This window comes from Netta rufina (assembly GCF_964035555.1).
Source record: "Netta rufina genome assembly, chromosome: 1".
NCBI lineage: Eukaryota > Metazoa > Chordata > Aves > Anseriformes > Anatidae > Netta > Netta rufina.
In genome coordinates, this window is record NC_140123.1 from 197,220,501 (window position 1) to 197,234,726 (window position 14,226).

Sequence of the window (14,226 nt, forward strand, 5' to 3'; positions counted from 1 at the left end):
GATAAGTTCAATGATTCACTGTCACTGGAAAGGGCTTCACATAAAGACTGATGGTAGGGTATGAACTGTACACAGAATATTCTACACACCGTCATTAGAAAAGTAGATATCAACAAAAGAAGAAGAAAATGCATGAGCAAACCAAAAGGAATGCAAATCAACAATACAGTGAGCATGCTTGAGTAGCTTAACACCATCCAGAAACTGCAGTTAGGGTAAAATAAAAAAATATCAAGTAAAACAAAACAAATAAAACCCCAGAAATGTAGATACACAGAAGATGCACCAAGGAAAAGTAAGAACAAGTCTTTGCGGTATAACAAAAATCAGACGCATGCATAGAAATGAGGGTTTGTGTTGTGATAGTAAGATACCAGTCTGAGGCCTAATTTACCTTCACTGTCTGACATGGCATGCTGGAAGTCATCCATGATGAAGGCTATATCTCGATCATAGCCTCGAGTCCGTGACTCCTCCCTCATATGTTGCTGGACCTCAGGTAATGAATGGCTCGATCCAAACTGGTCCCTGGTATCTGCAGATATTGGTGGCAAGGGTCCAGCTGCTGCTCTTGCCATTCCCATTGGCTGGCCAACGGGACTTAGTGGGCTCTCTTCCTCTGAGTTCTGTGCTACTATTGGGATCCTTCCCCTGCTTTGGCTAATAGGTAGACTGGTGGGTTTAGTTCTTCCAGAAGGTGCTGCATGACTAAACGAAACATCTAGGGGTTCAGCTTCTTGGGCTTTCAGTCTTAAAGAAGAACTGGAAGAATCCCTTTTCAATGACAAATCAAGCCCATAAACTGAGGAGGGTCTAGATGAGGGCCTAGATCTACTACCACTGCTATAAGACTTGTCTGCTTCATCTTGTAATGTGGATCTCATTGCTGGACCTAGTGCGGTCCCAAGGCCTGCTCCAATGGATGAAGTCAGTGGTGGCCCCATGTACTTCTGTTGGTCAGTGATGTTTTTTCTAAGGCCAAAAGTGATATCATCCTGAAGAAGCCTTGCCCTAGTAGTAATTCCCCCAAGTGATGAAGTGCTTGATGAAGTCATGTAGGTTGAATAGTCAGGCTCAAGGTCTCTGCTTTCTTGGATGGGTGAAAACTTTGTTAGTTTGGGGTCTATCAAAGTTTTCTTGTGTTTTGACTGCTTTTGGTAGAGGAGGGCTGCTGGAAGCTGCTTAGCAGCCTGTTTCTCAAGGGTAAGCCTACCTATGCTGTATTTCTCAGATTTGGGAAAATGCCTGTAGCTGCCCTCCGCATGGTAATACTGTGACAGGCCAGCCAAGTGATCAAGACTTTCTGCACCTCTACGGAACTCTTGCTTTATCTGATGTTTCAGAAGTTTGAGCTCATAAGGGTCCTCCATTGGGTCTTCATCAGCTTTAACATAGGAATGTAACCTAGAAGAAGTCTGCAGTGGTGCTAGGAAGTCTGATACTTCTTGTGCTCTCCTGGCCTCAGCTGTGCGAAGTAGTCTATCTGTTTTGGTAAGATCTTTCTCATGGAGGCTAAAACTGGAACCCAGTGTTCCTGTTCCTTTAGTAAGTTCTCCTATGTCATCAATCAGCACATAATTTCGGGGTGTATGGTGGTGGTCTATATCTGCATAGAATGAATCTGCAGATATGCTTGATATAGGGCTGCTTGCCATGCTGTTTCTCTCGTCTAGTCCTAACCTTAAGTCCAAGGTAGTGTATTTACTACCTAGTTGGGAAACTGCATAACTATTGTCAGTTGAAACTGGTGCTATCATGAGAGGCTGATTGCGAATCACATCATAGTTTGTTGTTATCTTAGGCTCCAAATATAATGGAGTTTGTCTTGGCTTTGGCTGTATCACCATCATCTGTGATGGGAGCTGATATGACGGCTGTTGAGTTGGTGGAGGTTGAGCCTGTGGAGTAAAGGACATAGTAGCTCCAGTTTGGAAAGCTGTTTGGGTCTGATAGGGTGAAACCTGCTGGTGATACAAAGGCTGCTGTTGTTGGTAATGTGATTGCTGTGTGAACTGAGTTGGTGCTTGTGTAGGCAGGGCAGGAGATGAATATTGATATTGAGCATATGGGCTTGTAGCAGGGGCAAACTGTGTTTCTGGCTGGGTTTGTGGTGGAATAAACTGATTAAATTCTGTTTGGGGTGCAGTACGTGGTCTTTCCAAGCCGTGTTGAGTTTCTATTCTTGTTGACCTGGTATTATTAACTTCACTGTCTGACATATAATCACGTTCTTCTGCTACTCCTTGGAGATAGGCACGCTCTCTCTTTTCTCTTTCTTTTAATAAGGCCTCTTTCCTCCTATTAATGCCCATTTCCAAGTATCTCAATTTGGCATCTATTTCTTTCTCCTCCTCATCTAGCTCTGCTTGCTTTTTCCTAAGCTTGGCTGATTCCCGTTCAACCAGATCCAATTCCCTGTCTATATCCTGAAGAATTTTGGCTCTGGCCATAGTGGTGGTCCTGCAAATCCTTCTGCGTGAAACGGATCCCACAGAAGTATATGTTGACTGAGTTCCTGCTGTTGCTTCCTCTGGAGGTGGGTTGGGCAGAGTCCTCTTCACCTTCTTCTGAGTGCCAGATGGAGTAATGCTTGAAGAACCTTTTGTCTGCAATAGAAGAAACAATACTGAATCACTATTCTGGAGGTTTGATTGCCAATAGATCACAAGGAGTTTTAAATTTGTTTCATTGTATGGATTTGTATCTTAACCATATACTTTCTGTAACTGAGATGGAAGCTTGTGGTATCTGTGAATAAGCAGCAGCAAACAGCATCAAAAAAAAAAAAAATGCTAGTAATCTGCTAAAGGTCAGGAAGATGACAAATCTATTGCAAAACAAAGTAGATGCTCACCAGGGCTTTGTTTTACCTGAGACTGAAAAATCTACTTTACATTCTTAAAAATGAATTAAGATGGTATTTTATTTATTTATTTTAATCTCCATATAATTTTACTTAAACAGACACAGTGTGTGTATACATGTGAGGGTAGTAATATATAGACCTGTGTACCCTCCTTCTATATAACATTTAATTGAAAGAATATATATGTATAATTATAAATAATTAATAAATAATAAATAAATAATTATAAATGCACATGTATACATATTTATATATATATATTTATATATAAGTGTAATCATATGATACAATAGAAGCCTCTTAGCCATACAACGAGACACCGAGTACATACTGGGCAGTTATGGCTTTTACTAGAATCCAGACATCAAAGCAGGATTTTCTTGTGCCAATATACTTGATACAAGAGGTAGTCCCCTCAGTCCACCTTGCCATCTTTGTCTCGCCTCTGTTGCTACACTTCAAAACTTAAAGAAGTTAAGCAATATCGAAATACAGGAATCTACTCAAACCAGATGTCCAGACTTCTCCACAGTTAATGGTAGGAGGCTGATTCACTCTGCCCTAAGAGAAGCATGTACCTTAGGCTGAATTTTTTTGGAGATGCCTACTCTCTTCAACTAGGAAAGCAGGCAACACAATGGGTTAGATGCAATCTACATTGCATTCAAAATTACTAGTGCTTTTGAAAGATTTATTTTAGTTTTGAGGTAAATTTAGGTTCCCACTCAATGTTGATACACTAAGAAGTGGAACTTTAATAATTTTGAAATTGTACCCTAACTCTCCAATACCTTGCTATGGATTGGTCTATACAGGTACACAAGAATAACCACATCAGTCAGTACAGAATGCAGACTTGTTGATAGAAAAATATGGAAACACTTTAGCACAGTTTAACAAGGGAAATAAAAAGAATATTAACTAACTTGTCTCTTCTGCCTCTGTAGGCAAGCACAGCACTTTAGCAAGCATTGACTATTATTAATTAAAAATGAAATTTCTTCTGAAATAAATGCTACTTCAGATAAGAAGTCAACAAGATTAATTTTATTTAGCAATAAAAAACACTGTTTTCCTAGTTTATTATAATATGTTGTCAAGAAATTATAAAAGTTTTTAGAACGAGTTGACAAACAGCTTTTGTTGCTCCCCTGCTAACTAATCTTAGCAAATCACAATAATCAATATTTGTCATGGATCTTTAAAGAAATATCCACTACCTTTTCAAGTGCCATGTCAGCTCTTTTCATCTATTTCATCTCAATTCCATCAACTTCTGCATTTTTCAGATTTCAATAAATGTAACTTAATTTTGTTTTCAACTTCGTGTGGCCACTTCCCAAACCCATGTTTTGCCAACAAATCTAAGAAACTAATTTTCTCTAGCTCAGTGTGTAGTTATAATCAAAGACAAATTAATCAATTACAGTAGGTCTAGTTGGCTACTAATTTATATTACAAATTCAGTCCAATGCCACTGTTATTTCCCCCTCCCAAATTTATACAGCAATCACAGATGGTGAAGCAGTCACAGATGGTCACCAGTATTGGGGAACAGCTATTAACAACACATCCATTAAAAGGTCTCTAATACTTTATGGAATTACTATTTTCAGATGCTAGCTATGTTGCTGATTAATAATTTCCATGTCAGCTAATAATGTATTTTATTAAAAAAACACTATCTTATTTTAATATCTGTCTACATATAAATATCTTTGTCAACATATCAGACTGATAGACACTATAGGAAGACATACCACTTGCTTCTGAAAAAGCATTTATAACTTCTAGTTCTCAGCTGATGAGGGGGCAGAAGACCAGTCTTAATTATTTTTAGTTTCTATTTACACTGGAAATAGAAAAAATACGATTTTAGTACCGTGATAAAATGTGGGTCATTATTATTGGATATTCTCATCATCAGTTACATTAGCATGCTACCTGTGAACTGTATTAGTAGTTAAGGGAAATTTAACTTTAATATTTTGGTAGATAAATAAAGAGTAGTATTTAAATTTAGTTTTTGTGTTTCCTTTGAATTTGTTAACAGTCAAGGAAAATAGACAAGCTAGGGCTGATTTTCACCAAATTCTAATGTCTTTATAAAAACAAACAAACAAACAGAACTGGACGTAGAAAGAAATAATTGTGCTGTCAGCTCTCTCCCTGTATTACATTTGTAATATATGCTCTTTTTAAGCTTATTGAAAGGAAACAGAGAAGAAACCTTCATGAAACTACTGCAGAGACGAATCAAAATATCATCAAATACAGACAGGTATTTTTTGGGCTTACAATTACTGGTTAAAGGTTATGTTGGATGTCAGACAGGTGACCTTAAGTGAGCACTTTGACTAAAGAAATCATGGTGTTTTCTACCACATTTTGTCACATTTTCCATCTTTCTCATTCTAAGCTATTTGCTTCTAGTCATCTACTATCATCTTCACTATTTTTTTTTTTTTATGTGTTATGGTCATGTGTTATTTTTATGGTCATTTAGCAAATGACCACTCTACCTGCTGGCTGTAAATATCAAGAACTAGAAACAATTTATTCTGCTTCTTGTTTCACCATGACAACCTTATAAAAGTATTACCTTATTGCTGAACCTTATATAGAGAAAGAATTTCAAGCTACTTTGGGACTTCACTTCAGGATAGATATAATGGTAATCGTATCTCATTCTGAGACAAAGCTGAACTTCCTAAAATAACCCCAAAGGTTGTGTTTGAGATAAACGAATAGATATGTTATCTCCAACACTATAAATTAAACAACTAAGGAAAAAACAGCCTTCTCCCCTCCCACCAATGTGTAAGGTTAACAAGGTTTTTATAAAAAAGATAGGAGATGGAAAGATGCATGCCTATTTCTCAAAATGCAGTAAATAAAATTACAGGGAATACATCATTTGTATCTAAGAAAGTTATCAAGCAACAGAAAAAGACAAATCATTCATCCATTCTGAAAAGAGGTGACTTTAGGTGGGGATTGATGTAGGATATGTAGGATACCAAGGGTAACCAGCAAGTACCCTTGGGGTGGAAGGAGAAGCCTGTGCTGTAACTGTCTGAGCAAAACTCTCACATCTGAGAATTTTCATGTATCAAAAAAATCCCCAAAGGTAACCCTATCAAAAATCCATAACACTCAGTAAAAATTGCAATGAAGCAGTTACACTTGTATAAGGTTGGTAAAGGTTATTCTTTGTTATGGTATGTTCTATTCATCTTCAGCAATATATCAGTAAAAATGGCTAGAAATTTTGGTAATTTATTGTTTTAAACACTCAATTTACTTCAAAGGATCTGTTAAAATCAGTTATCATTCATTAAGGACTTTTTAATAATTTATTAGTATCTTTAAAATTGCTTGTAATGAAACCTCATTCCAAAAGATGCATTAAGATAGGATACTATTGATACACTATTTTCAGTACGGAATCCTCGACTGCATCTTTTTTTTTGTAGGATGCAGATGGTGATATTGGACAATGTTTTGTAGCAAATATTTTCTCCTTAAAGATTTTGTGGACCCTTTTGGACCTATATATATTATATGGTAACCACTGGCTAGAGGGAAACAACTTCACTGACCTTTGGTAATGGAGCAAGAATATTGAGAACCTTCTCTCCACTGCCTGACATAAGGTACATTTTATTGCATGAGGAGCCACGTAGTGTGGGTACCCACCTCTGAAGCCAAGAGGCAAAGGGAAGCATAGGAATTGTGCCATAAGGAAAATGTATTTAAAAATGTAAATACACTTTTTTATTACATAAAAGTTTCATGATCAGTATTGACAGTGGATATACAGGCTCTGAAAAAATTCTAACCATCAGTTATAACCTATCAGCCTGCACTATTTTGCCTCATGTGCCATTGCTGGCAGTGGAGTTGGAGAGGTGTTTGATGAGCTGATCTTGGCCTTGTGCATGACAGGGAAATACCCTGCTTCATAAGTAAAATGACAAAGCTTTTCTTTAATGTAACTCTTGCCTTTTTCTTTTCTGCAAGTATTTTGCTCTGGGGACTGAGCAGTGAAGCAGAAAACTAGTTTTTAAATCACTACACAGCAGAGATGCCAGTCAGTCTGATTTTCTCTCCTTTTTTTTTTTTTTTTTCCCACTCCTCTTCACTCCTTTGGAGACTCTGTAGAGATATATTTCTCTGCTGTTAAAACCAGTATAAAATTTTCAGAATAGTCTATGACAAAACAATAGACAATTCTCAGAGATTTTTTCCTTTCATTTGTGTCAGAGCCACTCATTCTTCAAATGAGCACTTCTGTATTTTTCATCCTCTTGCTCCTTTCATTTTCTCTGTGAAATTGTTCGAAATTGCCATTTTCACTTCAAATGCAAGGGGAAAAGCACAGTGCACTTCCTAACAGCTGACGTGACATGAGATATCAACTTCTTTCCTAGTTAAACACATAAAAAGCCATATGCTTCTTTTGATCTTGGGGGAAAAAGGAGAAATTCAATGAAAATTTAATATGTGAACTACAGACAGATGTGGCCCGTACACATTGATTTTCAAAGTGATCTAAACCTCTGTTTCATCTACTTTATGTGAGTATGCATATTAGTTGTTCTCAGTCATTTACAGGGAAGATGACTGTTTTCCACAGATTAGTCTATTTGTGGTTCATTTAGAACAGGACTGAACATTTTTCCTACAAGAGCAATGGGGCAATTCCATCCTCAATTACACTGGCAAAAAATGAGGAATAGCAATTTAAATCAACAGAGATACATCTTTCAAAAAAATCAGTTTGTGAGAAGAATGAAATCCAATGTTTTGAAACCTTGAATCTAGATGTAACTAGAACAATACTAGAACAATATGTGTGTATTCAACTGATTTTAGACAGCAACATACACACTATTCACAAGGTTATGTTTTCATTGTCTCAGCTTATCTGCAAATGATAACTACAGTGTCTGCTTTTCTGCTCACTGAAGACACAGTTGTCTCTTTGCCCCTAGGAAGGTGGACAATACTATACAGACATTCAATAGTCTATAGTATTTTTATCCTATAGCTTAAGTTTTTCTTGTAATTTCCTACAAAAGGGAAACATTTCTGACTGAGTCAGTATGAGCATCTTCAAAACTCACCTGAAAGCAATTTTTTATTCTTAATTTCCCCTTTCCTCTGCTATTCATCTTTTTAATTATATTATTCATTTTTGCAAAGTAGTCTGGAATACAAGCTGATGTGAGAGATTTGCTGTCTAATTACATTTAATTCCACATACGCTAAATGTATCAGTTACTTTACATCAGGGAAAAAGTTCCTGTAAGATTGATTCAGAGAATGGACATCTGTCAAGCTAACAGAGTCAAATGCTCAGAGTTGAGCAATGCTTATGCATCCAAATTACTGTACCAAATGGGATAAATAATTTTTCCCACTACTCAGTCTCTAAGAAAGGAAAAAAAGGAAAAAATAGGGGAAGATGAAGGGGAAGGGAGAAAGGAAGAAGAGAAAGAAGGAAGAGATCCTGTCCTCAAAATTGAAAAGACCATGGGAAGAATTTCTGCTCTGAATGACAAAGATTCCACACGTTGCTATAAAATGCTTGAAAATATTGCATAGCTGCTTTGTAGGAGATATTACTGATGCCTAATAAATGCTTATCCTTATGTTGTTTGTACCAAGATATGTTGAATATCCTTAAGTATTTTGTATATATGTATGTATATATGTATGTACATATCAGCATATTAAAACTACCAAGGGACTTAACAAAAACAAACTACTCTTCTCCCACTGCTCCAATACTGTGTTTTTACTATCACAGTTAGTACTCTAAATGCATCTAAATGCTATGGTATAATACCCAATTCAGAACTGAAGCCTGAATTTGATAAATGATTCCAAGTAAATACTTTTGACTGTGAATTAAAGTCTTTCCCCTTTTGTAAATTTGTGATTTTTCAGAAGACAGTCTGACAGGATCCAAAAGAATGGATTTATCTGGATGATATCCTTCTCATTACTCATGAAAGTATCTGAAGAGGAGGTTTCTGAAAAACACTCTGCTTCAATGACCCAAAAGATCACAAAATACATGACAAAAGAGAGGATAAGGTAAAGGGAACTCTCTGCACGGCATAACAGCAAGTCAGAGAAGAAAAAGATTCACCATCTCGAGAAACATTAGTGGCAAAACTAGAATTTTGCTATGAGGTAGGTGTTTAATAAGATCAAGAAGGCTGTACACTTAGGGTGGTTATGTACTATATATACACACACAGGTAATAACATAGTATGCTACACCATAACACAATTTCTTAATCAATCATTACTTCTTTATTTTCTCATATTGTTTCACTGACAGGCATTTTGTGTAAGGAGGACAGAACTGTAGATATTCAGAACTTCCAAGCCTAACCTGTGAAAAGTTACCAGGTCTGTGAAGCAGATGGATATTTTATGCCTGTGCTTGATTAAGATACTAATTTTTCCTGCACATGATGTGCTGTGTCTCCAGTACATACTGTTTTTAGATTAACTAATGACACAGAACCATACCTCAGTAACACGTTCAGTAACACGTAATACAGAGGCTATGTGATTCTGTCACTGGTAGTTCAAGACTTTTATATTAAAGGATATTGTACCAGAGGATTAATTGCTTATTTCAGGATTAGTTAGTTGATCATGATGTTTGTGGCTGTAGAAAATGGCACTGCTTATCCTCTTCATTTTGGAATGATGAAGTCCTTGCAATAAATCTTTTTGTACACTATTCAACATCCTTAACATAGGCTCGTTCACTCATAGCAATTAATAATACACTGTTTCTCACCATGTAACCATCACATCATTATATGTCATTCCGTTCAGTCAGAATCATGAATTTTGTCTGAAGCTCAGATCTCATCTATGGAAAATTTTTCTGGATTATGAAGAGTCTTTTCCCAGTCAATGAGAACATACTTTTAATTTTCTTCCCATGCAATCTGAGAATTCTGGCCAGAAAATACTGGTGAGAAAAATTCAGAACAGTTTATACTTATCAGTAGGATATGCATATGCTGAATTAACACCATCTGTTTTCAACTGATATGAGACTACGTAGCAAACTTTCAGCTGTAATTCAAAAAAAGCATCCCCTCTCCAAAAGAAATGAAGTATTAATCTTGTTTTATAGGCAAACAAACAAACAAAAAAAGGTGTGAGGAAATCTTGGCCTTTTCTGCCTATTCTCTGCTACGGACTTCCTCCAACAACTGTTGGTTCACAAGACTCCACATGCTGCTCCACAGCCTTGTTTATTTGCAAGAGCAAAGGATTCATCTGCCCAAATGCAGACATAATGTGCAGAGCTAATCTGAGCTACTGAATTGAAAGCAAGCACAATTTTTCTTCAGCTCACTCAAAAATCACACCTGTTTCTCTTACTGTAGAAACAGGCTCACATAACATGTCACCTGTGAGTGTCTCAAGACAGAAGAGGTCAGTCCCACTCCTAGCAGCTGCTGCAGTTTGAATTCCTGCATTTGACTTTTCATGCAGGAGCTGTTTTGCAGCAGAGTTTTAATCATTTTCACCACACAGGAATCTTACCACCTCTGTGATTCTTCAGAAATGACACCTCTCTTCAGCAGTCAGAGGTTCCAGGCTCAGTTCATTTTGATTTTTCATGCAGTGTTTATTCTCTTCTGCACTCCTGATGGTGTGTTTCCCTGGTCTAAGATGAAAGGTGGCAGAGTGAGCAGAGCCCTGATTAATCACTTTCTCTAAAAAGTGGCTCACACTGGGCAACAATGTGCATGTAAATCCTGCTGTAAAGCACAGATCAGACAAACACACCAAGTGCCTGACTACATAATGCAGGTCTTTCTATATGCATCACAGCTGCTCCTATGTTTCCAGCTCAGCCCTGACTTCATCCACACTGTTGTGTACCTGCAGAACAACTTGCATCAAATCTCCTTCCTCCTTTTTCCAAAAGTGCCTTAACATTTACCATTGATTGCAACATATTCTACCATAGAAAAACACACTTCTGACTCTGCTTTTGTACCATGGATAGCTCTATAACACTTTTCAGATTCTTAAGAATCAACAGTTCTTCATGGTGGTGGCACAGCTGTCAAAATACCCAGAATTATGCACTATTAATTAGACAACTATACAGTTGAACAGCCAGCTCTGTACAAGTGGTACAGAAATAAGTCTATGTTATATCAAAACCTAAAGATTCTTTAAAATAAGACGAAGACCTTATTCTGAAACACGTGTTCACATTGCCTAACTCTAAACAATTGATTAGATAGGAAGCCTAAGAAGACTAATGGTGATTATCTTTCTATACCTGTGTTAGATGGCATGATATGACCCTAAGTTCAACCAGAGCCTCATTGTGAAACTGCAGAGATCTCTCTATAGAGGACATGCAAAACAAGGAGAAAAAGGACTTCTAAACTCTGAGCTAGATTTCATATGAATATTTACATGTAACAGTTTAAAACAGAATTAGGCAAGGCAGAATAGAAACAAAAGGAGGTTTATGAAACTCGCCTTGCCCGCTGATGCCTTGCTTCTAGGCTTCATTCCATTCCAACAACTCAACGGCTTTCTGATCTGCACCAAGTTCTGCATAATCCCCTCTGCCTCAGCTGGACAAGTTGAATTCTCCAACAGCTCAGGTTGTGAACCCATTCCTGTCAATTCTCTGTAGTTTCGCAGTATCTCCCTGAACATTTCCCCCCCGCCCCGTCTCTCCAACCCTCTTTCTCTGAAACAGGAGAACTCCCCCTGAAATATGCTCTGATGCTCCCAGGGTAGGAGCAATCTCTCTCTCTCCAAAAGCTTCCAGCCAACCCAATCCTCTTCCTTTTTAAAGGAATGTAACTGAACCTGACAACAAACACAGAATAGATCATCTGTCACAGATGGCTAAACTTATGAAGTGTGAAAACCACTCACAGTATGTCCAGATTTTCCATTACTTTTTTTTTTTTTTTTCTACAAAGTGTACTAGCCAGACCACACAAAAAAACATACCCCTATTCTTGTTTTCATATGAGAATGGCATTTCCAGTTTTATATAAATCCATTACCAAGTGATACAAGTTAAACAAAACCAAATTAACTCCTCTTCCACCCCACCAAAAACCTCCCAAAAGCCAGCCTTTCACAGGTAGCATTAATACTGGAATAAATTTATACAGAAACTTGCTAAATTACTACAAAACAGAACATCTTTTCATGGAATAACAGTTTCCACTGTGTTATCTGTTTACATTTATACTATTATTTTTTCCAAACTAAAACAAACAAACAAATCTAACAGGTATGTAGCACTTTTTTTTTTTTTAAGTTTACTTTTTTTTTCCCCCATATATATCTTCTATATGTTGTCTGAAGTCTGTTTATACTAAACCAAATTCAACCCATGGAGGTGGGAAATAGATGTCAAATATTTCATAATAATAATAATAATATTTAAAACCAGACTGAACATCAGCATCAAGTCTTCACTGAAGAAGTCACTCAGGTCACTTACCTCACTCTTGATCAGCACAATTGTAAATAAAACTGGGAGAAAGTCCTGATTTTAAGAATTAAAAAAAAAAAAAAAAAAGATAACCTTTATGAATTTATTTATTTATTATGTAGAAATGAGTGTAATTTTTACAGTTGATTGTTTTGGGACTTGTTAACTATGGTTTATATGACTAACACTGAAATTTAGATTCATTTTCAGAAGAGCAAGTGTTTCATTTCTGGCTAAATTCAATCAGATGACAGCCTTGTAATAAATGTGATATTTAATCACACTGTGTAGGGTTAGGGAGGAAGAAAGCAGTTTAATGAATTTTCTTTCTACTGTTTTAATATCAGTTGTACTATTTTAGAATCATGACCTCGCTCTTTCCATTCCTGCTGTAACAAGCAGGATGAGAAGATAGAAATTTGACAAGTCTACTTTTAAACAGTAATGTAGTTGATTCTTGGGTTGGAAATGGCCTTAAGGATCATCTAACTCCAACCCTCCTGCCATAGGCAGGGATGCCACCCACTAGATCATGTTGGCCAAGATGCCCCATCCAGCCTGGCCTTGAAAACCTCCAGGGATGGGGCATCTACAACTTCTCTGGGCTACCTGTTCCAATGCCTCACTACCCTTACAGTGAAGTCTTTCCTCCTAATGTCTAGTCTAAATCTATCCTCTTTTAGTTTAAGACCGTTGCCCCCTTGTCCTATCATTATCTATCTGCGCAGAGTTCTTCTCAATTTTTTTATAAGATCTCTTTAAGTACTGAAAGGCTGCAATGATGTCTCCCCAAAGCCTTCTCTTTTCCAAACTGAACATGCCCTGCTCTCTCTGCCTTTCCTCATAGGAGAGGTGCTCCAGCCCTCTGATAGTCTTTGTAGTCTTCCTCTGGACTTGCTGCAACAGGTCCATGCCTTTTTTGTGCTAGGGGCCCCAAGGCATTTCAGTATCAAGGTAAACAAGACAAGAGCAATTATTATTTAATATTTAGATGTTAAACAGAAAACAAAATAAATGGATGAGCATGACAATGTTTCTTCTAAACCTTCTTTGCAGAACATTACCACTGCAAAGTTTATTAAGGATAAACTTTAGCTAGGTTTATTAAATTCAGATTGGGATATAGACTATTACCCACAAGACAAAAACCATCCAGGAAAGAGGCCTTGGTTTTTGAAAAGGAGAAAGTCAATAGATGGAAAGATAAGAAATACAGATGTTAAGCAGCTGATTTCTGAAAGTCACCACTCAGTAACAGGTAATAATGTTTAATAGAATGTTTAATAGTATACTGTACTGTATACTGTAATTTCAGGATGCCTACCTGAAATACTAAATAGCTAGGTGTTACTCAGTGATTAATGTAGAAGAAAAACTAGTGTTGGTAATCAACTCACCTATATAAAAACTGTGAGTATAGTTTCTGTTTAAGTTTTTCTCACTGTAAAATAAATCTGTTTTTGTGTAAGCCTTAAGATTATTAGCATTCAAGAGCACCTAGATCTAAATGACAAACTTCATAACATTGTTTTTATTTTGCACTTTGCAAAGTATGAATACATTTGGTATCAATCTAAGGCAACCATCAAAATGACACCACTTAACTGAAATATTTTGATCCTGCATCATAGTTAATGCTTTAAGGGGCTCAGACTTATTTATTTATTTCCCGCTGAACTAAGAATGGCAAAAGGTTATTGTTCAGTGTCAATCAAGCACTGATTTTAGAACCCTGTACATATCAGGATAGAGATCATCAAGTCATCTCCCATGATACAGATTTCCTTTCTGGATTATCGAGGCAGGAACCTAACAGTTTTTACAGTATTTTCAGATT

General features: G+C 36.8%; 1 protein-coding gene across 1 annotated transcript in view; it reads right to left on the reverse strand.

Moving 5' to 3' along the window:
• PCLO (piccolo presynaptic cytomatrix protein) overlaps positions 1 to 14,226 on the reverse strand; it is a gene marked incomplete at both ends in the record, with an annotated part of 199,010 nt that overhangs the window by 151,213 nt on the left and 33,571 nt on the right. The window contains one exon of the mRNA XM_084306345.1: positions 395 to 2,606. Within this exon, the coding sequence (XP_084162471.1) occupies positions 395 to 2,606 (2,212 nt within the window). The remainder of the gene's footprint in view (positions 1 to 394; positions 2,607 to 14,226) is intronic.